This window comes from Macrobrachium nipponense, chromosome 29 (assembly GCF_015104395.2).
Source record: "Macrobrachium nipponense isolate FS-2020 chromosome 29, ASM1510439v2, whole genome shotgun sequence".
NCBI lineage: Eukaryota > Metazoa > Arthropoda > Malacostraca > Decapoda > Palaemonidae > Macrobrachium > Macrobrachium nipponense.
The window spans coordinates 19,937,480-19,963,839 of record NC_061092.1 but is presented as its reverse complement, the minus strand read 5'-3'; the positions used below and the strand labels follow the sequence as shown (position 1 = coordinate 19,963,839).

The 26,360-nt window shown below is 44.7% G+C and overlaps 1 protein-coding gene across 4 annotated transcripts in view; it reads right to left on the bottom strand.

Annotated features, from left to right (window-relative positions):
* LOC135206172 (RNA/RNP complex-1-interacting phosphatase-like) overlaps window positions 1-26,360 on the bottom strand; it is a 309,494-nt gene that overhangs the window by 235,829 nt on the left and 47,305 nt on the right. For all 4 annotated transcript variants that reach the window (XM_064237470.1, XM_064237469.1, XM_064237467.1 and 1 more), the window contains exon 2: window positions 16,513-16,588. In XM_064237470.1, coding sequence (XP_064093540.1) covers window positions 16,513-16,588 — 76 coding nt within the window. The remainder of the gene's footprint in view (window positions 1-16,512; window positions 16,589-26,360) is intronic.

Sequence of the window (26,360 nt, the reverse complement as noted above, 5' to 3'; positions counted from 1 at the left end):
ATATTTATTGCTGATATTTTACTTTTTCATTACTACAGTGATTACTATCAAGTTAAAGTTTTTTTTTTTTTTACATCCAATTTTCGTATTTAGCCCTCTGGACCTGACTACTGCAACCACCTAAGGTTCTAGTTGAAATTTAAGTTATATAATTATGCTACCTCAGCTATTTTGTGGATAAGAGCCTATTTTTCATTTATTTATCATGTTGTCTCATGTATCTAGATCATGTATGTTACTGTCTGTATTTTGTATATTACATGTATATGGACCTGAGCTGAAATAAAGGATATTATTATTATTTCCTCTGAATATAAGTGTAATCCAAATGAAATTTGGTGTTTAAAAATGCCAGCGTTAACTTAACCACCTACAACAGCAGAAATTCTCAAAAACTAGTAGCTATCCATAAGAATATCCAAATATATGAATGAACAGGAAAAACTAGAATATGAAGCCACATTAAAAGACTAACTGCAACATCTAGTACATAATTCTTCAACCACTTGCATGCCCCAACATAAAATTACAATACACAAATACAATACAATTCATTAAACATGAAAGTTGAAATTTTCTCACTGTCAGTTTCACATAGTAGTCACAAAGCATTACAAACAAAATAATTTTAAGAACGAATTTGGCATGCTGTGCAAGGAAGTGACATTTTGTAGTTCACACCTAAACTCAACTTATTAAATGCCACCTCATGGAAGACACTAGATTAGTATAAAAGTAACCCAACCACACAATACCAGTTGTTCTGCATAGCCATGTATGTATGTTAGTTATAAAAACATTCCTTTGTGGTTTGCACTGAGTGTTTGAAGCTATAAGTGGATTTCCTTAATTTGTAAGAATGGTGGTTAGGTAAATCAATTTGTGGTCATTTGTATATGTCATAATAAAGTGAAACTCCTGTTGCTCATACATTTAAAAGGAAGTCAATTTGGATCAGGATTTCTTTGGGTAAAGTCAGTAATGCATATGAATGGACAGTGTCACAGAAAAGTAAATATATGTGTAGACCACATGAGCAATTGTCAATTAGTGTAATTTTAAAGTAGACCATAACGGCTTATAGGCCTTTATGATCCAGATTAGATTACAGACAATCAGGCAGACATCAGTCAGATCAAACTGAGTTGGACTGATGCTTCCATCTTGAAGTAGTCAGTTGAACTACTGAAACATATTCTGTATAAAAAACATTTCCACCATACGGCAACTGTCTATAAACTGAGAAGAGTGAAAGAAAGAAACAATTCTTGAAATCAACACTGACTGAGAAGAGTGAAAGAAAGATACAATTCTTGAAATCAACAAATCCCTGCAACCCCAATCTTGCTTACGATGGGGATATCCAGTACTTGGGTTGTGGTTATAATTTTAGTGAGACTCAAAACTACAGTTTTCTAGAGGTTTTGGTCCACCTGCAATGGTCTTAAATGTGTAGCTAAATTGTTGGAATTTCAGAAGTTTAAATCAAGTGCAAATTCTAATTTGTTGAGCATTATTACTATTACACTTTTAAAAATTGCTTAACCAGTCCATCAAGTAACATTCTTAACTCTCACAGGACTTGCCCAAAGTATTGGTCCATGATGAAGGAAATTTTACGATGCTATATACTGTAACTCCTTCCAAGCTTAATGATTGGATAAACTGAAAATGTTAAGATTCTGACAACACAAACAGAATGACATCTGTCATATCTGAGAGGACAACTGAAATCAATGCTGTTGCATGGGGTAAAAATAAAATACATCACCAGCATAAATTATGTACTATATGACTTGACTGTTTAAAGACAGACCCACAAACAGTTTGTCTATTTGTAGTATAGGCTAAGGGCCTTAAAAATTTTCAAATGTGGTTTTGGCCCATTTCTTTCATGTAATGCAACTGTAGTGCTGTTTCACATATCATGTAAGATATGTAAAATATTAACAGTAATACAAACCAATTTTTGATAATCTATAAACCTAAATACAACACATTTGGTGTTCTAGCATGAAAGGAAACAAACTTACACAGAATAAACGATTTATTTAAGTGATATACGTACTAACAATGATGCAAATGAAGCACTGCAAATGATATGGAATGGTTTGAGCTGTGCATGCCAAAATATATTGTTCAGTTAATAGTGAACACAAACAAAGCTGTCATGAAAAAATCAAATGCTTTTCTAATTAAAAGAAGTATTTAGAATTGCTCCATGATTAGAAAAAAAATCCATCAATGTTTAAGATTTTAATGTAGTGTGGCAGCCCTTTCTATACTTTTTTTGATATGAGGAACTTCTATACCCAATTTGTATTTATAGATACTGGACATGAGTATCCATTATTCCCTATCTTTAAAAGTTTATATTATCCCTGTTTAAAAAAAGTTTATCATAAAAGCTTGACTAAACTTCTCAATGCATAAATTAAATCAGTTTTATCACAAAACAAAATTCCAAGATATTACATATAAGCAAAACTCAAACAAGTTGAACTCACAGAGTTAAAACTACCTGGTCAGAAAATTAAAGAGAGAGAGAGAGAGAGAGGAGAGAGAGAGAGAGAGAGAGAGAGGTACACTAAGCGCATGGTAAACAAGGTAACCACCTTTAAGTATGTAACATCTACAGAGCATCACATCAGATGTACTGACTTTAGTGCATACAGCCTCTATGAAATCATATCAAAGGTAATGCTGCAATGACTCTGACCATACTCTACAATAATTTTGTTATTTACACATTCCACTCAATTAGTATAATTACACAGTCATAAATATCAACTGTTACAGCAAGTTCAAATAATTTATTCATACAAATATAACAATTTGTCAAAAATTGTATTTTTCCTAACTATACAAACCTAAGGTCTTTTACAATAGGAATGTAACTTGCGGCAGCTGGAACCGGTCGTAAGCTTCAAACAAGGGAGTTCGGTAGTTAACTGCTTGTCCGACAGTCAGTGCACCGCGCGACTGGGAGGTGAAGATCCACTTTGCTTTAGGCCCAGGAATAAACAGAGTGAGGTGGGACTATGTGTAAAGGACCTCAGGTTTGTATAGTTAAGACAAATACAATTTTCAACAAAATGATATTTGTTCCGATACAAATACAAACCATTGGTCCTTTACAATAGGAAGACTCACTTCTTGGTGGGTGGAATCTGAGTCTTAAGAACAGACTGGTGTTCGTCCAATGGCTCCCTCCCTGGTCGTAAGAGCAGAGGGAGGGATCCTAGCCTCTGTCCAATGATCGGGGTATGTACCGCAGGATCAATGGTCAGACCTCTGGAACCAAGTAATAAAGGGAGGCAAGCATACCTCTTAAAACTAGCAAGCAAGAACGTGTTCCTATTGCAAGAGGCAATATGAAGTCATGGGTTTGTCTCTTGTTGGCTTCCACTTTCCCCCCCACCTTGTCGGGGGAAGTGGTGGATAATCGCTCCTATCCCTACTGAAAGGGATAGGATGGGGCTCGGTCGAGTAGCTTACCTGCATCGCCTCCTGTTCCAGCGTAGTGACGACCGTGTCCCTCTCCCCACAGGTAGAGGGGGAGAAAAAGATGGGGAAGAGAAGCTAGTCACACTCTCATTCACTCATCCAATCATGCAGTCACACAAGCATGCGATGCTGTTCTGTCCGCTCGGGTGCTGGGTAAGCTACACAACGTGTTGAGCAGCCACCACGGGTCCCAAGGAAAAAGTGTCCAAGGACCTGTGGGCTATATCCCAAACGTAGAAGGAGGTGAAGGTGGTCTGGTTGGACCAGACCCCTGCCTTCAGGACCTACGCCACAGAGAAGTTCTTCCAGAAAGCAAGGGAAGGACCAATACCTCTGACTTCGTGGGCTCTCGGACGAAGGGTACGGATGTCGTCGCTACCATCAGCTTCGTACGCCCTCCTGATCACCTCACAAAGCCAGAAAGAAAGTGTGTTCTTGGATACTTCTTTCTTGGTCACCCCGGTGCTAACGACCTTAGACACCGTGAGGGACCACAGGTCTAACCAGGAGACTGCCTGGAAAGCCGCCATGGCGGTGGATACCAGTGCAAATGCTTCTTGCTGCAAGAACCATAAGTTCTCCGACAGGAGCTGCTGCAGAGACACCCCCGGAGTTAGCCTAGCTAGCTCTGGGTTAACCTGTTTGGGCAGCACAGGATCCTTCAAAGGCACGTAGAATCTCCTCTGTCGCAGTAGAGGCAGAGAAAGTAGCTTGGAAGACCGCCGGACCTTAGAGTCCACCTGGCCCAGCACCGAGTCAGCCAGAGCTGATCGCGGCAGACCCACCGTCGTCTTGGGCTCCTTCTTAGGACCCCAGAATGACTCGAGCCAGGACGTGGGCTCAGAAGGTGGGAGCGGCGATCCTTCCCCAAGGTCGTTGTGCTGACGAATCAGCGCAATAACCTCTGCAAACGACCTCTGGATCTCGGGAGTGACTGCGTCTTGAGGAGTAGGACCATCAAGTCCCTCCAACAAGAACGCCTCTCGAGACCCTCCTCCTTCAAAAGGAGGAGCAGCGACAGACCCCTCCTGGTCTCCTCCTGCCACTTGCGCATACGACCTGGTCAGTCCTAAGACCGTGCCTGGCTCGTAGGGCGTCGTGGTGGGACCGTTAGGAGCGCGCTCCTCACGATCAATCCGGATCGCCTCGCTCTTCCCGGCGTAACCCAAGGAAGTTGAAGGGATCGGAGAGGAAGACCTGACGCTCCCTCCTTGCTCACCGGTAGAACCGGTGTGCTTGGGGGGCTGCAGGCGATTGCCAACCCGCGGTGGCAATTGAGCTGCAGGCCTAGTCGCGTGGCTCTCCTGGGTAGAGCGGCTGGACTGAGAACAGCGGCTCCGGTCCCGTACGTCAGAGTAGCTGCTGCTGGTCCCCCTACCCGCCTGGTCCCGGTGAGAGCAGCGGTCAGGGGACCTGCAGAGACCACTGTCGTAGTGGGAGCGGTGCCTGTCCTCACGGCGCGTCGAACTGCTGGAACCAGCCGAGACTGGTTCCTGCGATCAAGGGGATCTCTTCCTAGCCTCAGCCCGTGGCCGGTCTGGGACCGTCGCGTCAACCCTGGTCACCTGCAGATCGCTACGAGAGCGACCCTCACCAGTTTTCCGCTCTGTGCCTCGGTCCTGGCACCAAGCGAACTCGGAAGCCTGAGCCTTGGCTGTACGCTCACCCGCAGGTGACTGTACAATCGGTACCTCTCGCGAACGAGAGGCCGAGCCGGAACCTGGTGTAGCAGCAGGTGAGGAAGTACCGGTGTTAGCCGGTACCCCTCTGGTCCCCGTCTTCTTCTTCCTTGCGGAAGGAGAGACGAGCCCCGCTCCCGAAGGAGCAGGAGGACCAGCGGAAGAACCCCCCGTCTCACCGGAGTGAGACGGGTCCTTAGAAGTTCCCGAAGGAGACTTCTTAGGGGGGGAGGAGGCAGCCTTCTTCTTCCTCGACTTAGAAGCCTTGGAAGTCGAAGGGGAAGAGGCGGCAGCAGGCGACGACGAAGACGATGACGACACCTATCTCCTCTTCCTCTTCTTATTCGTCAGCTTCCTCAGGACAGACATCAGGTCCTCCATCCAGGACGGAGCCAGGGGCTATTGCCGAAGCAACACGGCCCGGCTGCACCTGTCCGGAAGGACCCGCGACTGGGGCAGAAACGTCGTCGGCAGGGGCTGGTCCAGGCACGGCAGGAACGTCAGGTACAGCAGGAGGCAGAACAGTGGTCAACGACATCCTGGGTACCGGTGGAAGGTCCAGGGGCGAACTCTTGGGGCACTGAAAGTCGGGGGCTGAGGCGAGAGCGGCGGAGGCACGACCCTCCTCGGGAAACCAGCAATCGGGGCCTGCACCGCAGCTGAGGGTGTCACCGTAGTCACATGCTGGGTGTACACATGGTGAGGAGGGGCAGCATACCCCTGGGTCGAGACGGTGGTGGTGGTGGTGGTCACCGGTCCATGAGTGACCGGAGCAGCACCCGCCAGGTGATGCAACAGCCCCCGAACGCTCAGTGTCCCCTGGAGGCCCAGCGAGAACCATACCTGGCCGAGGTCGTCGCCCGCAGCAGGAGCACCTGAGGAGGCAAAGGTCAGGTTATTAGGTGTTCCCCCTTGCCCGGGGGGGGACAAGCTCGCCCCGAACGAACGGAAGACCCCGAGTACAGTTGGATGTCGGGGTACCTCGCCCCCTCCTCCACGCTCGACGGATCAGGCGAAGAGAAGGAATGAGAAAACACCTCCCCCCCGAAGGGGAAGGAGCCATACACGGGAGCTGAGAAGGCGACAAGAAGGAAGACGATGTGTCTGTGACCAAGGGAGTCGCCGGAGAACCTTCTGAGGACTCCCTGGCAGGCTTACTTCGCTTCCTCCTACCCTTCGGTGCGAGAGCATTCGCGCCCTCGGCACCGAGCACACAATTCATGAGGATCCACTTCTGGGAAGGAGCGGAAGGCCCCACACTTCCAGCCCTCCATACCAGGGCAAACTCTGCGGCTGATGGGGGGGCGTGGGGACATCTCCAGCTCACGGGAATCCATAATCACAGTTAATAATAAAATACACAAGCACACGTACTTACAGCATTTTAACACACACACAAAGCAAACCACGTTCAAGAAGACACAAAGCATACGACGAAAGGCGGGCAGAGAGAGGTGGAGAACACGTCTGCCAACCAGCACGGCCGAAAGCAAAGTGGATCTTCACCTCCCAGTAGCGCGGTGCGCGGACTGTCGGACAAGCAGTTAACTACCCAACTCCCTTGTTCGAAGCTTACGACCGGTTCCAGCTGCCGCAAGTTACATTCCTATTGTAAAGGACCGATGGTTTGTATTCGTATCGGAACAAAAGTTAAGTAGTATATCTTAGTTTAACCAGACCACTTTGCTGAATAACAGCTCTCCTAGGACTAGCCCAAAGGATTAGACTTTTATTTACGTGTCTAGGAACCAATTGGTTACTTAGCAATGGTACCTACAGCTTATTGTGGGATCTGAACCACATTATATCGAGAAATAAATTTCTAATCACCTGAAATAAATTCCTTTGGTTCCGCAAAAACTATTCTTACAATATAAAACCACTTCTTACCTATTAACACACTAAAGTTTTCTAAACCTTATACGTAATCAATGGAAAAGTTTCTTTGATAATATACCCTCTTTCTGCATCCAAACACCATACATGAATACGTAGTATACTGTATGTATAGTTATTGTTTCTTAAAATACTCTAATAAGTAATACTGTTCAAGTACATCACGCATTCATCATACAAAAAAAATATTAGAAATACCAATAAAAATTCAAGAAGGACAACATTCCACTCCATCAGGAGAAAATGGCTAAAACACAGTCAACGAATATTAACTTTTAAAAGTCCAATAAATAAGCTGATAAAAATGATATTGTCATGTTACAATAAAGTTTTATACATACTTACCTGACAGATATATACTTAGCTATAGACTCCGTCGTCTCCGACAGAATTTCAAATTTTGCGGCACACGCTACCGGTAGGTCAGGTGATCTACCGCCCTGCCCTGGGTGGCAGGACTAGGAACCATTCCCGTTTTCTAATCAGAATTCTTCTCTTCCACCTGTCTCCTGCGGGGAGGCTGGGTGGGCCATTAATCGTATATATCTGTCAGGTAAGATGTATAAAACTTTATTGTAACATGACAATATCATTTTTATACATTCAACTTCCCTGCCAGATATATACTTAGCTGATTAGCACCCATTGGTGGTGGGTGAAGACAGCTAACTACTGAAATAGACAGGTAAACAACATATGTTGTAGGTATAACCCTCTTAAGCCGGAGCCCTAAAAATCAAAACGTCTCCCGTATGCCGGGCCTGGTTTGGAGTGAGCGCGGAAGTGGAAAAAATAATTTTTTCAAAAAAATTACAGCGCGCGTACTTTTTGAAGATTAAGAGTTCATTTTTGGCTCCTTTTTTTGTCATTGCCTGAAGTTTAGAATGCAACCATCAGAAATGAAAAATAATATCATTATCATATGTAAATAATGCGATATATGGTAGCGAAAAAAAAAAAATTCATACATAATTTTGTATTCAAATCACGCTGTGCAGAAAACGGTCAAGCTAACCAGTTACTTTTTTTTTGTTTTTTGCGTTGTATTGTACACTAAATTGCGATCATTTTGATATAATAACATTGTAAAACAATAAAAGTACACCGGAAAAAATATTATCACAAAATGATGTACGAATTCGTAACGCGCGGACGCAAAAAAATATTTTTTTCAAAAATTCACCGTAATTCAAATATAATGTTCTAGAGACTTCCAATTTGTTTCAAAATTAAGACAAATGTTGAATATTACGATACTGTAAGAGTTTTAGATTAGAATTCAGCATTTCGACCATTTCGGACGAGTTAATTTGACCGAATGTCGAAATTTTAATATATATCATATGCACATATTTCGAAGATGGAAAAAGCTACAACCTTCAATTATTTTTTATTGTATTCTTCATGAATTTGCGCACATTTTGATATATGAAACTCTATAAAAAGGCTAATATGAAAAGGAGCAAATATTAGGATAATGCCATGTACGTATTTCGGAGACTTGCGGCCGCGAATCGGCGCGCGGAGTGAAGGTAAATATATTTTTCAAAAATTCACATAAATACACAAATATTGGTTTTAGAGACTTTCAAATTTGTTTCAAAATGAAGAAACATGACGGAATATTACTAGGCCGTAAGAGTTTTAGCTTACAATTGCGTTTTTCAACTATTTCGGTAGAGTCAAATTTAAATTTGACCGAACGTGGTTTTTTTTTTTTTTTTTCTATTATCGTGATTTATATGCAAATATTTCGAAAAAAAAAAAAAAAAAAAAAAAAAAAAGAGAAAAGCTACAACCTTCAATCATTTTTAGTTGTATTCTACATGAAATTGCGCACATTTTCATATATATAACTTTATGAAACAGCTAATTTTAAATGGTGCAAACATTTCGACAATCGCACAAAAAAATTCTGATTTTTTCGGAAGAGTCCACGCGCGAACGTAATTTTTTTTTTTTCATAAATTCACCATAAATCAAAATATTGTGCTAGAGACTTCCAAGTCGTTGCAAAATGAAGGTAAATGATTGAATATTACTAGAATATAAGAGTTTTAGCTTACAATTGCGTTTTTCGACCATTTCGGTAGAGTCAAAGCCTGACCGAGAAAGTTGAACTTTTTGCACTTAACGTTATTTATATGAAAATATTTCAAAAACTGATAAAAGCTACACCATGGGTTGTTTTTTGTTGTATGTGCATGAAATTGCGCACATTTCCATATATAAAACTTTATGTAACGGCAAATTTAAAAGGGTGCAAAACATTAGGATCGCACGAAAAAATTTATCGGAAGAGTTATCGCACGAACGTAAGGAAAAAGTTTTTTCATAAATTCACCATAAATCGAAATATTATGCTAGAGACGTCCAATTTGTTGCCAAAATGAAGGCAAATGATTGAATATTACTATAATATAAGAATTTTAGCTTACAATTGCGTTCCCGACCATTTCTGTAGAGTCAAAGTTGACCGAAGGTTGAAATTTTTGCACTTATCGTTATTTATATGAAAAATATTTCAAAATTGATAAAAGCTACAATCATGAGTATTTTTTAGTTGTATTGTGCATGAAATTGCGCACATTTTCATATATAATACTTCATGTAAAGGATAATTTAAAACGGTGCAATAATTATGTCAAAGTGACGAAATAATTTCCGAGATGTGTCACTGATACTTTTTAGTGCGATAAGAAAGAAATTCGCGCTTGCGCGCCTGCGTAGCGATTGTAAACAAAACAACGCCTTGATCCGTGAACTCCCAGCATCCCCACCCCAAGGCGCGTGATACAAAAGTTTTTCGGCTGTAGGCCTAGTAGTATTTTTTCCGCTAATTTTTAAAAAAACTTTTTGAGCCGACGTATATACGTCCAATGCATAGGGAGACTTTTGACGTCGATGTTTAATACGTCCAATCGGCGTTAAGAGGTTAATAAACCTGGTTCCTACCGGGTATTAGGCTGAAGACTTCGCGGCTACTGCCTTGGAGTCTGCTTAGCCTCAAGAGCCTCAGCGAGATATTGATCTATGGCTAAGAGTTCCTTGTGGGTCTGCCAATGGGGTCTTATCCACTTACTCGGCAGAGCCTAAAGGCCTTTGTCATTGGGTGCTATTCCACTAACATGCAATACACTTGTTCAAGGAGCACAAAACCGATCCCGATCACCTGATCCTAACATCCATGTTAGTTCTAAGATTGTAAGGAGTTATCCGAACTCCTTACAAACAACCAAAAACTCGAAACATAAAATACACTTCATTACAAAATATACAAAAAAAAAAAAAATTTGTACTCCCTACTAGCCATACATACCCTTGATCCCCTACCAGCAATGACACTATGCTCCCGCTGCGACATTAGTGAGCTTGCTAATAGAAAACCAAGCACATATCTGACAAGAGGGTTTATGTACGATAAAAAACACAATATAAGGATCAGTCTTTGCTCCAAGAACCCAGCACTGTATCCGCTGATACAAAAGGACCTAGCGAGAAACACTTCTCATAGGTCACTCTCACATCCTTCAGATAATGAGATGCAAACACTGAATTGCACCTCCAATATGTAGTCTCAATGATATTTTTAGACATATTCTTTTGGAACGCCAAAGACGTTGCTACTGCCCTCACCTCATGGGTCTTGACTTTTAGAAAGACCGAAGGATTCCTCCGAGCAGTTCTTGTGAGCGTCCGTAATAACGCTTCTCACAAAGAAAGCCAAGGCGTTCTTGGACATGAGTCTTTTGGGGTTCTTCACCGCACACCAAAGACCTTGTTGACAAGCTCCCATCTGTCTCTTCCTCTCTAAATAATATTTAAGAGCTCTCACTGGACAGAGAGACCTCTCTATCTCTCTGCCTACGAGGTTTAGATAGGCCTTTTACCTCAAAACTTCTGGGCCACGGTTTTTTTGACGGTTTTCGTTCTTTGCCAGAAACATTGTCTGGAAAGAACAGATGGCAGCATCTCCTTTGAACCCCACCGTGGAATCCAGAGCGTGCAATTCGCTCGTCCTCTTGGCTGTAGCGAGCGAGCCACCAGGAACAAGCATTTCCTAGTGACGTCGCGGAGGAAGCCAGATGTAAAGGCTCGAATTTATCCGATGAAAGGAATTTCAGGACCACGTCTAGATTCCAACTAGGTGTTGAGGAGTAGCTGCCTTTGAAGTCTCAAAAGATCTAATTAGATCGTGTAGATCTTTGTTGCTTGCAATGTCTAGGCCTCGATTCCCTAAATACTGAGACAGCATGCTTCTGTATCCCTTTATTGTTGAGACAGATAGGTGTGATTCCTCTCTCAGAAAGAGGAGGAAATCGGCAATATTCACTATAGAGGTACTGGAGGAGGACAGCTTCTGACCCTTACACCACCTCCTAAAGACTTCCCACTTTGATTGGTATACTCTTTCTCGTTGAAGCTCTGCGGGCTCTAGCGATAGAGCCCGCAGCCTGCGAGAAAAGCCCCTCGCTCTGACAAGTCTTTCGATAGTCGAAAGGCAGTCAGAGCGAGACCTGGGAGGTTGTGATGAAACCTCTCGAAGTGGGGTTGTCTGAGTAGATCTGGTCTGTTTGGAAGCGATCTGGGGAAGTCCACTATCCACTCCAGTACCTCCGTGAACCATTCCTGGGCTGGCCAAAATGGGGCTATTAGCGTCAACTTCGTGCTCTTCGAAGCTACGAACTTCCTGAGCACTTCCCCCAGGATCTTGAACGGGGGAAAGGCGTATGCGTCCACACCCACCAATCCAGGAGAAACGCGTCTATTGCGAAGGCTCTCGGATCTTCCACTAGAGAGCAAAATCTCTATTCTTTTGGAGAGGAACGTCGCAAACAGGTCTATGTGATCTCCCCCACAGGGACCAAAGACTTCGACACACTTCTTCGTGTAGAGTCCATTCTGTGGGAAGGACCTGATTCCTCCTGCTCAGTCTGTCCGCTCTCACATTCTTGATCCCTTGAACAAACCTTGTGAGGAGAGTTATGCCTCTTTCTTCGTCCAGGTTAACAGGTGTCTTGTTAACTGATAGAGGGAGAAAGAGTGCGTGCCTCCTTGCTTGCGTATGTAAGCCAGAGCCGTGGTGTTGTCCGAGTTTATCTGTATCACCCCGCCTCTGACTATCTCTTCGAAGAACTTTAAGGCTAGGTGTATGGCCACTAGTTCCTTGCAATTGATGTGCCAGGACACCTGTTCCTTTGTCCAGGTGCCTGACACCTCCCTTGCTCCTAGCGTCGCTCCCCATCCCGACTCCGAAGCGTCGGTATATAACACTTGGTCTGGGTTCCGCAGGGCAAGCGATACACCCTCGTTCTTTTGAAGAGGAGGGATCCACCACTTCAAATAATCTTTTACCTCTTGTGGAAGTTGGAAGATGTCCGAGAGTTGTCCCGTCTTCCAACTCCACACCTCTTTGAGGAAAAACTGAAGAGGGCGAAGGTGAAGCCTCCCCAGAGAGAAGAACTTTTCTAGTGAGGACGAGGGTCCCTAAAAGGCTCAGGTAATCCCTCGCTGACTGTCTTTCTCTCTAAGAAGCTCAAGATTCTCGACAAACCTCGAGTGATTCTTTCTCGCGAAGGATATACTCGAAAACCCGAGAATCCATCTGAATCCCCAGATAGACCAAGTTCTGGCTGGGATCAGCTGTGACTTCTCGAGGTTGACGAGCAATCCCAGCGAATCTATCATGTTCCTTGTTACTGATAAGTCCTCCAAGCACTGAATCTCCGACTTGGCCCTGATTTCAGCCAGTCGTCCAAGTAGAGGAGATTGTTTATTCCCGCTCTAGGTGAAGCATCCTTTGCCACATTCGCCAATCAGGTTGGTGAATACTTGCGGAGCTGTAGACAGACCGAAGCACAGAGCCCTGAACTGAAAGATCTTGTCTCCTATTACAAAACGAAGATATTTCTTTGACAAATGGTGAATGGGAACGTGGAAATATGCGTCTTGCAAGTCCAGAGAGACCATCCAATCTCCTGGACGAAGAGTCGACATTACTGAGGCGGACGTTTCCATGCGAAACTTCTTTTTCTGAACAAAGCGATTCAGAGCGCTTACGTCCAGAACTGGTCTCCACCCCCCCGATGCCTTTGGTACTAGAAAAAGGCGATTGTAAAATCCCGGGATGTGGATCCTGCACAAGTTCGATGGCCTCTTTTTCCCACATTTGTTCCACATTTGAAGGAGAGTCTTTCTCATTACCGGGTCTCTGTACCTTGCTGACAGTTCCCGAGGCGTAGATGTTAGGGGAGGGCTGTTGTCGAAGGGGATTACATATCCCTTCTTTAGGACCGACACTGACCAAGGGTCGCTCCCCTTTTTGCCCATACTCCTGCAAAGTTCAGGAGTCTGGCGCCCACTGGTGCTTGAAGGAGCAACAAGTCATTTGGATTTCTTGAAGGGCCTAAAGGAAGACCTTCCTCTCTTATCAGAGCTCTTCTTTCTGGGGGGGGGGGGGGTGTTTGGGGGGGGGGGGGGGGGGCGCTTGGGGGGGGGTGGTGGTGTGGGGCGGGGGGTGGGGCCAGGGGTGGGAACGAGCCGGCTGTATCCTCCCCGAAAGGGCTGCTGAGGAGACGAGAGTCCTTCTTAATCGGCCGACTCTACAGGCCGTCCTTTCTTATGGACGTTTGTGTTAGTAGGTCTTGTGTCGCCTTCTCAGTTAGCGAGCGAGATATATCCTTCACTAACTGAGAAGGAAACAGATGATCCGATAGAGGGGCAAACAATAAAGCAGTCCTCTGGCTCGGAGAAACCCCTTTCGATAATAGGGATCCATATACTGATCTCTTTTTCAGGAGACCAGCACCAAAAAGGGAAGCCACTTCACCCGAACCGTCCTGTACTGCCTTGTCCATGCAAGACAGGACGCTATGGAGAATCTCTGGGTTTTTAAGAAACTCCGGATCTTTAGATTTGTTGGCCAGAACTCCGAGTGACCAATCCAGAAAGTTGAACACCTCTAAAGTGACAAAAAGTCCCTTTAGAAAGTGGTTCAACTCTGAAGTGCTCCACGTCGCTCTGACCCATCCTAAGAGTGACGTCTAGAGGCCTCCACTAAATTGGAAAAGTCCGCATCTGCAGACGCAGGTAGAGAAAAGACCCATAGTCTCTCCTGTCCCATACCAAATACCTCTCTTTCCATGTAGTTTGGAAGGAGGCATGCAGAATACCGTCTTTCCTAACTCCTTCTTCTTGTCCATCCAAAAAGAATCTAAAGAATGGAGTGCCTTCTTCATCGATATAGCAGGCTTCATTTTCAAAAAGGCCGAAGATTTTGCCGTAGCCGAGCTCGAAAAGAGAGAACGAGGAGAAGGAGGAGCCGCCGCCGGACTAAGAGAATCTCCAAATTCTTGAAGCAATAATGAGGCTAAGACTTTATAACTCGAGAGTCCCTCATTAGCAGGAGGTTCGTCATCCGACAATTCGTCTAACCCTCGATCAGACGAAGGAGAAAGTTCACGTTTGGAGGGAGAGTCCTTCCAAGACCTCCTACGCTCTGAAGGAGAGGAGCTCCTATTTGGAGAAGAGTCATAAATTCCAGGAACGAGTCTCCGACTCCTGCCTCCTGGCTCTTGACTCTTGCCTCCTGACTCCTGCCTCCTGGCTCCTGACTCCTGCCCTCTGCCTCCTTAGACTCCTGCCTCCTGCCTCCGGACTCCTGCCTCCTGCCTCTTGGCTCCTGGCTCCTGCCTCTTGACTCCTGACTCCCTGCCTCTTGCCTCCTGGCTCTTGCCTCCTGGCTCCTGCCTCCTGCCTGGATGCCTCCACACTCCTGGCTCTTTGGCTCCTGCCTCCCTAGTTGACTCCTCACTCCTGGCTCTTGCTCCTGCCTCCTGGTGACTCCTCACTCCTGGCCGGTGCCAGACGTCTGATAGGTTCATCCAGGTTCGCTACCGGAACCTCACCTCGAGTAGGAGTATCGATCCTGGCGGCAGATACCTCCATACGTCTGGAGGATCTTTTGATCGGAAGGGAAGAGTCTTTCCTTCTAGGAGGCTCTTTTGACAGAACTCCTACAAAAGACAAAATCTGTTCTTGCATCGCCATCATGAATCTCTTCGTAACCTCCTCTTTATCCTCTTCGGGAGGAGGGGAAGGAGGAGGGGAGGAGTCCATAGCCTCCACCTCCTGCCTCCTTCTCACTCTGGTTGAAAGAATGGCTCTTCTTGCCTTCTTCACTCCCGAGGGAGACTCCTCAGGGCGGAAGTTTTTCTGGGGCTCGAATCAATAGTCGGAGCCTTCCAACTCCTCTTGAGTGGCCGAGATCGATCTGAATCTCTCCAATCACGTCTCGGAGATGAAGATCCCGACGACGAAAAACACTCGAGCAGACGCTTTTTACAATAGCGATCCTTGGCAGTCTGGGGTGTCACAGAAACCGCCGAAGGGACACCTGATCGGTGGGGATTCTCCACAACCTCCTTTCGGTTTTCGACATTCCTTCTCCTCTGGGGCATGTGAGCTTGGAAGAGGTCTAGACCTAGGAGCGTTGCTGAGCCGACCAGATTCCCCCTCCACTACTGGGGACACTCATATCACTGTCCACTGAATAATCCACTAGCCTTACCTTGTAATGGCAGTCCATTTTGTTTTCCATCAACTTGAAGGCTGCTTTTAGATCTGCAAGTTCTTTTGCTGAATCTACAGGTTCTGCAATAGGAGAAGGGGCTGCAATGGAAGGAGAAGTAGCAATACTTACCCTTGGGGAAGATCCCAAGCTAGGAATTAGTTCAGATAATAGAACTACTTAAAACTTTTATAAGAAGCCTTCCTCACTCTTTCTCTCTCTAACTTTTTTAAATAATTAGTTAGATTCTTCCATTCGTTCTCACTCAAGTTCTCACATTCCTTACAAGTATTAGTAAAAGAACATTCATACTCCCTGCAACCCTTGCATACCGTGTGAGGGTCTACCGAAGCTTTCGGCAACCTCACCTTACAGCCTACATTCACACAACGTCTCACAACCATTCCAGAGTCAGACATTATTAAAGAAAAATTCAAAATCAAGTTCCACAAAACTCCACAAAAAGCGTATGCCAATCCAACAATCCAGATACGTCACCAAAAGTCGGTCAAGAAGATCAATTGCCGGTGAAAAAAGAAAAACCAATCGAGAGGAACCAACAACAATGTTGATGGTCCGGGCGACAGAAGAATTCTGATTAGAAAACGGGAATGGTTCCTAGTCCTGCCACCCAGGGCAGGGCGGTAGATCACCTGACCTACCGGTAGCGTGTGCCGCGAAATTTGAAATTCTGTCGGAGACGACGGAGTCTATAGCTAAGTATATATCTGGCAGGGAAGTTGAATGTATAAAAACTGAGGAATCAAACCACTTGTAGATATCTTGCTTATTCTGAATTCTGTGAATAAATCAAACGTTACATATATCTAGCTTCTAGCAAAAAAAACTCCTTTTACATACCACTCGTAAAGGCACTTTGAAGCATATGAATCTTGTTCCGGGGATCTGTCTTCCCATGGACTTGTAAATTTCCCATCTAAAAAGAAAAATGGTAAAAATTATGTTAAAAAAATAAAATGGGTATATTACAGATAGTAGTTCACAATCATAATGACAATAAGCTCTTGTAAATAACTATAATCTTGAAGAATAACTTCAGTATTACCTAACAGTCAGACAAGTAACTTGTAATTCTATAAACAGTATAAGTCTGAACATTCATCAACTGACTCTTTTAAAACTCGATAAGGCTATAACAAGCATTTCACCAATGCTAGCAACATGATATTGTTATAATACAATAAAGTTTTGTACATACTTACCCAGCAGATATATACTTAGCTATAGTCTCCGACGTCCCGACAGAATTCAGAACTCGCGGCACACGCGACAGGTAGGTCAGGTGATCAGCCCATTCCCGCCGCTGGGTGGTGGGACTAGGAACCATTCCCATTTTCAGTCAGATTTTCTCTTCCACCTGTCTCCTGAGGGGAGGCTGGGCGGGCCATTAATCGTATATATCTGCCGGGTAAGTATGTACAAAACTTTATTGTATTATAACAATATCATTTTTGTACATGCAACTTCCCCGGCAGATATATACTTAGCTGATTGGTACCCTTGGCGGAGGGCAAGAGACAGCTACATAACAAAATAATTATATATATAAAAACGGAGAAAACAACATACGTTGTAGGTATAATAAAAAACAACCTTGGTTCCTACTTGATATGGCAGAAGACTTCATTGATACTGTCTATGAATCTGCTTGCCACAAGAGTTTCAGAGAGGATGAGACCTATGACTGACAACCCTTTTGGATCATGCCAATGGGGGCTTACCCGCTTACTTGGCAGAGTACCAATGGGGGCTGACCCACTTACATGGCAGAGCCTTCACCTGTATCTTATCAACGGGGGCTAACCCTCTTACATGATACAGCTTTAGGTAATTAAGACACTACAAGGAGCACAACAACCAATCCCGATCACCTGACCACACTAAATATGTTAGACCTACGACTTGAAAGGGGTTCACCTCTTGAAGCCTCTTCCAATCGACCTAATAAACACACCAAAAACCATTAAAAAACCTAACCTAACTATACTAAAAAGGATTGGGCTCAGCTCCCTGTCCCAGCAACGAATCCGCAGATACGTAAGCTCCTAGAGTAAAGCATTTGTCATACGTAACTTGAATGTCTCTCAAGTAGTGTGATGCAAAGACCGAATTGCATCTCCAAAATGTCGATTCGACGAGAGTCTGTATAAACAAGTTTTTATGGAATGCTAACGAGGTAGCAACGGCTCTTACCTCGTGAGCTTTTACTCTAAGGAGGTCCAGGTGTTCTTCTTCACATGCTAAATGGGCTTCCTTGATCACATCTTTAATGAAGAACGCCTGAGCATTTTTAGAGATTTGTCTTTTAGGATCTCTAACTGAGCACCATAAGCTTTCCTTATTACCTTTCAGTTTGTTCTTCCTCTCCAAATAAACTTAGGGCTCCTAACTGGACAAAGAGCCCTTTCTTGTTCTGTTCCCGTTAGAGACGATAGTCCTTTAACCTCGAAGGTCCTAGGCCAAGGTTTAGAAGGGTTCTCGTTCTTCGCTAGAAAAAGTTTTTTGAAGGAACAGAAAGCTGAGTCATTCCTGAAGCCAACATTATGTTCCAATGCTTGTAGTTCGCTTACCCTCTTGGCTGAGGCTAAAGCGACCAAGAATAATGACCTCCTAGTTAAATCTCTAAACATAGCATTACGTGGAGGTTCAAATTTGGGGGTCATCAAGAACTTAAGAACCACATCTAGGTTCCAACTCGGTGCTCTAATGTTCTTCGTTTTCGTCGTCTTGAAAGATCTAATCAAATCATGGAGATCTTTGTCTTCTGCGATGTTAAGGCCTCTATGTCTGAAGACTGAAGAAAGCATACTCCTATAGCCTTTAATCGTGGAGACTGCTAGATTACCTTTCTCCTTCAAAGTAAAGGAGGAAATCGGCTATATCAGTCACAGAGGTACTGGAAGAGGATATTTTCTGGGCTCTGCTCAATCTGCGAAACACCTCCCACTTCGACTGGTAGACTCAAATAGTAGATGGCCTCCTTGCCCTTGCAATAGCTTTCGCAACTCCTCGAGAAAACCCTCTCGCTCTAACAAGTCCTTCGATAGTCTGAAGGCAGTCAGAGCGAGAGTGGGGAGGTTTTTGTGATATCTGTCAAAGTGGGGTTGTTTGAGAAGATCGCTCCCTCGGAAAGTCTATGATCCATCCCAGTACCTCTGTGTACCAGTTTTGCGCCGGCCAGAACGGGGCGATGAGGGTCAGTTTGGCTCCCTCTGCTGCTGCAAACTTTCTCACTACTTCTGAGATGATCTTGAATGGCAGGAAGGCATATCCGTCTATTCCGGACCAATTGAGAAGGAGACCGTCCACCGAAACCGCCCTTGGATCGGAGATCGGGGAGCAGTAATTTTCCAGCCTGTTGTTCCAATGAGTGGTGAACAGATCTATATTTGGTCTCCCCCAGAGGTTCCAAAGTCTGTTGCAGACCTCTGGATGTAAGGTCCACTCTGTAGGAAGCACTTGGTCCTTCCTGCTCAGAAGGTCGGCCCTCACGTTCTTCTCTCCTTGTATAAATCTTGTGAGGAGAGTGATCTTTCGCTCTTCTGCCCAAAGCAGTAATTCTCTTGCCTTTTCGTAAAGGGAGAACGAGTGAGTCCCTCCTTGCTTCTTAATATAAGCTAAGGCCGTCGTGTTGTCCGAATTGACCTGCAGGACTGCGCCTGAGATCTGAGCCTCGAAGTGTATGAGAGACAGGTGAATCGCCGCCAATTCTTTCAAGTTGATGTGCCAGGACACCTGTTCTCCTCTCCAGGTGCCTGACACTTCTCTCGTACCCAGAGTGGCTCCCCACCCCGATTCTGAGGCGTCGGAAAATAACACTAGCCGAGGGCTCGGCACATGCAGAGATACTCCTTCGTTGAGTCTGCCCGGCTTTATCCACCAACGAAGGTCCTCCTTTATTTTCCTTGAAATTAGAAAGGAATCTGACAGATTTTGGGACTTCTGATCCCAATGATCTTTGAGGTAGAATTGTAGAGGCCTTAGATGAAGCCTTCCTAGAGAAATGAACTGTTCCAACGAGGAAAGGGTCCCCAGAAGACTCATCCATTCCCTCGCAGAACATTGTTCTTTCTCTAGGAAGGTTGCTACTTTCTCCAAGCAGCGGTTTTGTCTTTCCTGTGACGGAAACGCATGAAAACCCTGAGAATCCATCCGAATCCCCAGATAAATGATGTTCTGCTGGGGAATCATCTGGGATTTCTCGAGGTTTACTAACAGTCCTAAGTTTTGTGTTAACTTCAAGGTCAAAATTAAGTCCTCCAGACAGCGGACTTGCGACTGGGCCCGTATCAGCCAATCGTCTAGATACAAGGATATCCGAATCCCTTTGAGATGAAGCCAGTGTGCCACATTCTTCATCAGAGCTGTAAATACTTGCGGGGCTGTTGAGAGTCCGAAGCAGAGGGCCTGAAACTGAAATATTCTCCCCTGAACCATAAACCTGAGGTATTTTCTGGACGATGGGTGAATGGGCACGTGGAAATAGGCATCCTGAAGGTCCAGGGATACCATCCAGTCCCCTGGACGAAGGGCTGCTAATAACTTCCTCTTTGCTACGAACACGTTCAGGGCGCTCACGTCCAGCACCGGCCTCCAACCTACTGAACTTTTCGGAACCAAAAATGATATTGTTAAGATACAATAAAGTTTTGTACATACTTACCTGGCAGATATATACGATTAATGGCCCACCCATCCTCCCCTCAGGAGACAGGTGGAAGAGAAAATCTGTCTTAGAAAACGGGAATGGTTCTGGATCCCGCCACCCAGCGGCGGGAATGGTGGATCACCTGACCTACCTGTCGCGTGTTCCGCGAGTTTTGAAATTCTGTCGGGACGACCGAGTCTATAGCTAAGTATATATCTGCCAGGTAAGTATGTACAAAACTTTATTGTATCTTAAGAATATCATTTTCATACATGAAAACTTACCCAGCAGATATATACTTAGCTGATTGGCACCCTTGGTGGAGGGTAAGAGACAGCTTAAACATAATCATAATAATTATAATAAATACATAAAAAACAGGGAAAAAACAACATATGTTCTTGGATATAATAATCCATGGTTCCTACCTGATTGGGCTGAAGACTTCATGACTACTGTCTATGAGTCTGCCTGCCTCAAGAGTCCCAGCGAGGTATGGACCTATGACTGAATAACTCTTTTGATCGTGTCGATGGGGGCTAGCCCGCTTACGCGACAGAGCCTACTCTGGATCGTACCAATGGGGGTTGACCCACTTACATGGTAGAGCCTTTACCTTTGTCATATCAATGGGGACTAGCCCTCTTACATGACAGAATTAAGGTTTCTATAAGTAAACACAAGGAGCACTGAAGCCAATCCTGATCACCTGACCATGTTAGTACTGTTATAATCTAAGAATTGCAAGAGGGTCCCCTATTCCCTCTGACAATCAACCAATAAAAACAACCACCAATAACCGAAAGAAAAAATTTTAATACTAAACTAAGTTAAGAAGGATTAGCCTCAGCTCCCTCTCCCAGCACTGAATCCACAGAAACATACGCTCCCAGAGCGAAGCACTTTTCGTAAGAAATTTTTACGTCTCTTAGATAATTGGAGGCGAACACAGAGTTACATCTCCAAAACGTTGACTCTATCAGAGCCTGAAGAGACCAGGCTTTGTGAAAGGCCATTGACGTAGCTATGGCTCTCACTTCATGTGCTCTTACTCTGAGAATCTTGAGGTGCTCTTCATTGCAAGTACGGTGAGCTTCCTTTATCACATCCTTTATGAAGAACGTTAGGGCATTTTTCTAAATCGCTCTTTTAGGATCTTTTACCGAGCACCAAAGACTTTCTTCTGTACCTCCTAATAACGCTTTTTGCTTTAGGTAGAACTTAAGTGCCCTGACTGGACACAAAGTCCTCTCCAGTTCTTTTCCTGTTAGGGAAGAAAGTCCTTTTACCTCAAAGCTTCTAGGCCATGGTTTTGAGGGATTTTCGTTCTTCGCTAAGAAAACTGGTTTAAAGGAGCAAACCGCTGAATCCTTTCTAAAACCAACTCTACCTTCCAACGCTTGTAACTCGCTAACTCTCTTAGCTGTTGCTAATGCAAAGAGGAATAAGGACTTTCTAGTTAAGTCTCTAAATGAAGCTGTATGAGAAGGTACAAACTTTTCTGACATTAGGAACTTAAGGACCACATCCAAGTTCCAGCTGGGTCTCCTAATCTTCTGGTCTTTCGTGGTTTCGAAAGACCTTATTAAGTCATGAAGATCTTTATTGTTTGTTAGATCTAGACCTCTATGTCTAAAAACTGAGGCCAGCATACTTCTTTAACCTTTCACTGTTGATACTGCCAGGTTACAACTTTTCCTCAAATAGAGAAGAAAATCAGCGATCTTAGCTACAGAGGTACTGGAAGAGGATATTTTCTTACTCTTACACCATCTTCTAAACAACTCCCACTTCGACTGATACACTTTAGAGGTGGAAACTCTTCTGGCTCTTGCAATAGCCTTCGCAACTTCGCGCGAAATACCCCTTGCTCTGACAAGTCCTTCGATAGTCTGAAGGCAGTCAGACTTAGAGCGGGGAGGTTCTTGTGAAATCTGTCGAAGTGGGGCTGTTTGAGAAGATTGCTCCTTTAGTGGAAGCGATCTTGGAAAATCCACTATCCACTCCAGTACCTCTGTGAACCAATCGAGAGCTGGCCAGAAGGGAGCGATTAAGGTCATTTTTGTTCCCTCTGAGCAGGCGAACTTCCTTAACACTTCCCCTACTATCTTGAAAGGAGGGAAGGCGTACGTATCTAAACCTACCCAATCTAGCAGAAAGCTGTCTACTGCTACCGCTTGCGGATCCGAGGTCGGGGAGCAATAATTTTCCAGTCTGTAGTTCTTGTTGGTCGCGAACAGGTCTATATTGGGTCTTCCCCACAGATGCCAAAGTTGTTGGCAAACCTGAAGATTGAGTGTCCATTCCGTGGGTAGGACTTGGTCTTTTCTGCTTAACAGATCCGCACGGATATTTCTCTCTCCCTGCACAAACCTTGTGAGAAGAGAGATTTTCCTTTCCTGAGCCCAAATCAGCAGATCCTTTGCTGACTCGTACAGGGATAAGGAATGCGTCCCCCCCCTGTTTCTTTATATAAGCAAGGGCTGTTGTATTGTCCGAGTGAATTTGAACCACCAGACTTGAGACCTGTTCCTTGAAATGAACTAGAGCCAGATGAATGGCTGTTAGTTCTTTCTTGTTTATGTGCCAGGACACTTGTTCTCCTTCCCAAGTGCCTGACACTTCTTTCGAACCTAAGGTTGCTCCCCACCCCCAATCTGAGGCGTCTGCAAATAACGCTAGGCGAGGGTTCTTTAAGTGAAGGGAGATCCCCTTGCTTAGTTTTTGTGGATCTAACCACCAGAGGAGATTCTCCTTGATTCTCTTCGAGATTGGAAAGGTTTCTCCCAGTTCTTGAGACTTCCAATTCCATTTCTCCTTCAGGTAAAATTGAAGGGGTCTGAGGTGCAGTCTTCCTAAGGAAACGAACTGTTCCATCGAGGAAAGGGTCCCCAGTAGACTCATCCATTCCCTCGCGGAACAACGTTCTTTCCTTAAGAAGACTGCTACCTTTTCCAAGCAGCGTTCTCTCCTTTCCTGCGAAGGATACGCTAGAAAATCCCGAGAATCCATCTGAATCCCCAGATAGACAATGCTTTGCTGGGGAGTCAGCATGGATTTCTCGAGATTGACTAAAAGTCCCAGGGACTTTGTCAAGTTCAGAGTTAAGTAAAGGTCCTCCAGACATTGTTTCTCCGATTGGGCTCTTATTAGCCAATCGTCTAAATACTATAGTGAGATCCTGATCCCTTCCAGATGTAGCCAATAAGCTACGTTCTTCATGATGTCTGTGAAGACTTGAGGGGCAGTCGAAAGTCCGAAACACATCGCTCGGAACTGAAATACTTTCCCTTGAAACATAAATCTTAGGTATTTCCGAGATGCCGGATGAATTGGCACATGGAAATACGCATCCTGAAGGTCCAGGGACACCATCCAGTCCCCTGGACGAAGAGCAGACAGAAGAGAGGAAGACGTCTCCATCGAGAATTTCTTCTTCATAACAAAGAAATTCAGGGCACTGATGTCTAGCACAGGTCTCCATCCCCCCGATGCTTTTAGCACCAGGAACAACCGATTGTAAAATCCTGGAGACTGGAGATCTTGTACCAGTTCTATCGCTTCTTTCGATATCATCTGTTCCACTGCCTGAAGAATCGCTAGCCTTCGGACCGGATCTGAGTATCTTGCACACAACTCCCTTGGAGTTGTAGTCAAGGGAGGATTTTCCCTGAAGGAGATCAAAATGAAATTTTCATTATTAAAATGATATTGTTATGATACAATAAAGTTTCATACATACTTACCTGGCAGATATATACATAGCTAAGACTCCGTCGTCCCCGACAGAAATTCAAATTTCGCGCCACTCGCTACAGGTAGGTCAGGTGATCTACCGGCCTGCCCTGGGCGGCAGGACTAGGAACCATCCCCGTTTTCTATCATATTTTCTCTCTTCCACCTGTCTCCTGCGGGGAGGCTGGGTGGGCCTTTAATTGTATATATCTGCCAGGTAAGTATGTATGAAACTTTATTGTATCATAACAATATCATTTTCATACAATCAACTTACCTGTCAGATATATACATAGCTGATTGGCACCCTTCGGTGGAGGGTAAGAGACAGCTACTATATGGAATAGACAGGTAAACAACATATGTTGTAGGTATAAATAAAACCTTGGTTCCTACCTGATAGGTGGTAGACTTCGTGGGTGTTTGCCCAGTAGTCTGCATCACCTCAAGAAACTTTAGCGAGATATGTGATCTATGGCCAAGAGTTCTTGTGGGTCTGCCGATGGGGTCTTATCCACTTACTCGGCAGAGCCTAAAAGGACTTTGTCAATGGGTGCTGATCCACTTATATGACAATACACCTTATGAAGGAGCACACAACCAATCCCGACCACCTGATCCTAACCATATGTTAGAACTAAGGATTGTTACGAGTTATCCCCGAACTCGTCACAACAACCGTAACTCAAAAACCACTACGCACACATACATAATTTTCAAAAAAAATTATACTCAACTAATTGGATATGACAAGAATTCTCTTACTGAACAACATAGACGGCCGCCCGTGCGAGCCTAAGTCCTCCATTGTTCGAAGAGACTCTCGACCATATCCAAAAAAAAGAAGAACAGTATATACATTTAAGGATTGGTGTCGGCTCCCGTACCCAGAATCGTATCTGCCGATACGATAGGACCTAGAGAAAAACACTTCTCATACGTCACACGCACGTCTTTCAAGTAATGAGATGCAAATACTGAGTTGCATCTCCAATATGTCGTGTCTATGATGTTTTTAAGCGACATATTCTTATAAAACGAGAGAGACGTCGCAACCGCTCTTACTTCATGAGCTTTTACTCTCAGTATTTGTAACTGTTCGTCAGGACAGACCTTATGAGCGTCCGTAATGACGTTTCTTACAAAGAACGCCAGAGCATTCTTGGACATCAGTCTTGTGGGGTCTTTTACCGCGCACCAAAGACCTTGTCTAGAGCCTCCCAACTGAACGCTTTCTCTGAAGGTAGAACTTCAGCGCTCTAACAGGGCATAGAGACCTCTCTGCTTCTCTGCCTACGAGACTCGACATTCCTTTGACTTCGAATGACCTAGGCCAGGGATTCGTGGGATTCTAGTTTTTCGCTAAAAACAGGGTCTTAAACGAGCAAATAGCCGAGTCTCCCTTGAATCCTACTTTATCCTGCAGAGCTTGTAACTCACTAATTCTTTTTGCCGTCGCTAACGATAAAAGGAATAGGCATTTTCTAGTTATGTCTCTAAATGATGCCAGATGCGGAGGCTCGAATCTATCCGAAGACAGATATTTGAGGACTACGTCCAAGTTCCAGTTCGGAGGTACTGGTTCCTTAGACTTTGAAGTCTCAACGATCTTATGAGATCGTGGAGATCTTTGTTATTTGCCAGATCTAATCCTCTGTTCCTGAATACAGCCGAGAGCATACTTCTGTATCCCTTTATTGTGGATACGGCTAGATGAGATTTTACTCTCAGGAATAGCAAGAAATCAGCAATTTCCGCTATAGAGGTAGAGGAGGAGGACAACTTCTTGGCTCTACACCACCTTCTAAAGACCTCCCCACTCGACTGGTATACTTTCGTAGTGGAGGTTCTGCGAGCTGCTCGCGATCGCGCTTGCCACTTCGCGAGAAAAGCCTCTCGCTCTGACAAGTCTTTCGATAGTCGAAAGGCAGTCAGAGCGAGAGCGGGGAGGTTTTGATGGTACCTCTTGAAGTGGTGGTTGTTTGAGAAGATCCGTCCTTCCTGGTAGGGATCTTGGAAAGTCTACGATCCACTCTACCACCTCCGTGAACCATTCCTGGGCCGGCCAAAAGGGGGCTATTAATGTCATCCTCGTCTCTTTTGACGCCACAAACTTTTCATTACTAACCCCAGGATTTTGAATGGGGGAAAAGCGTAAACGTCCACTCGAGACCAGTTTAGCAGGAAGGCGTCTACCATAATCGCTCTTGGGTCTTCCACGACCGAGCAAAACACTGGGAGCCTTTTTGAAATGTATGTTGCGAAGAGATCCACATGAGGAGTTCCCCACAGAGACCAGAGATCG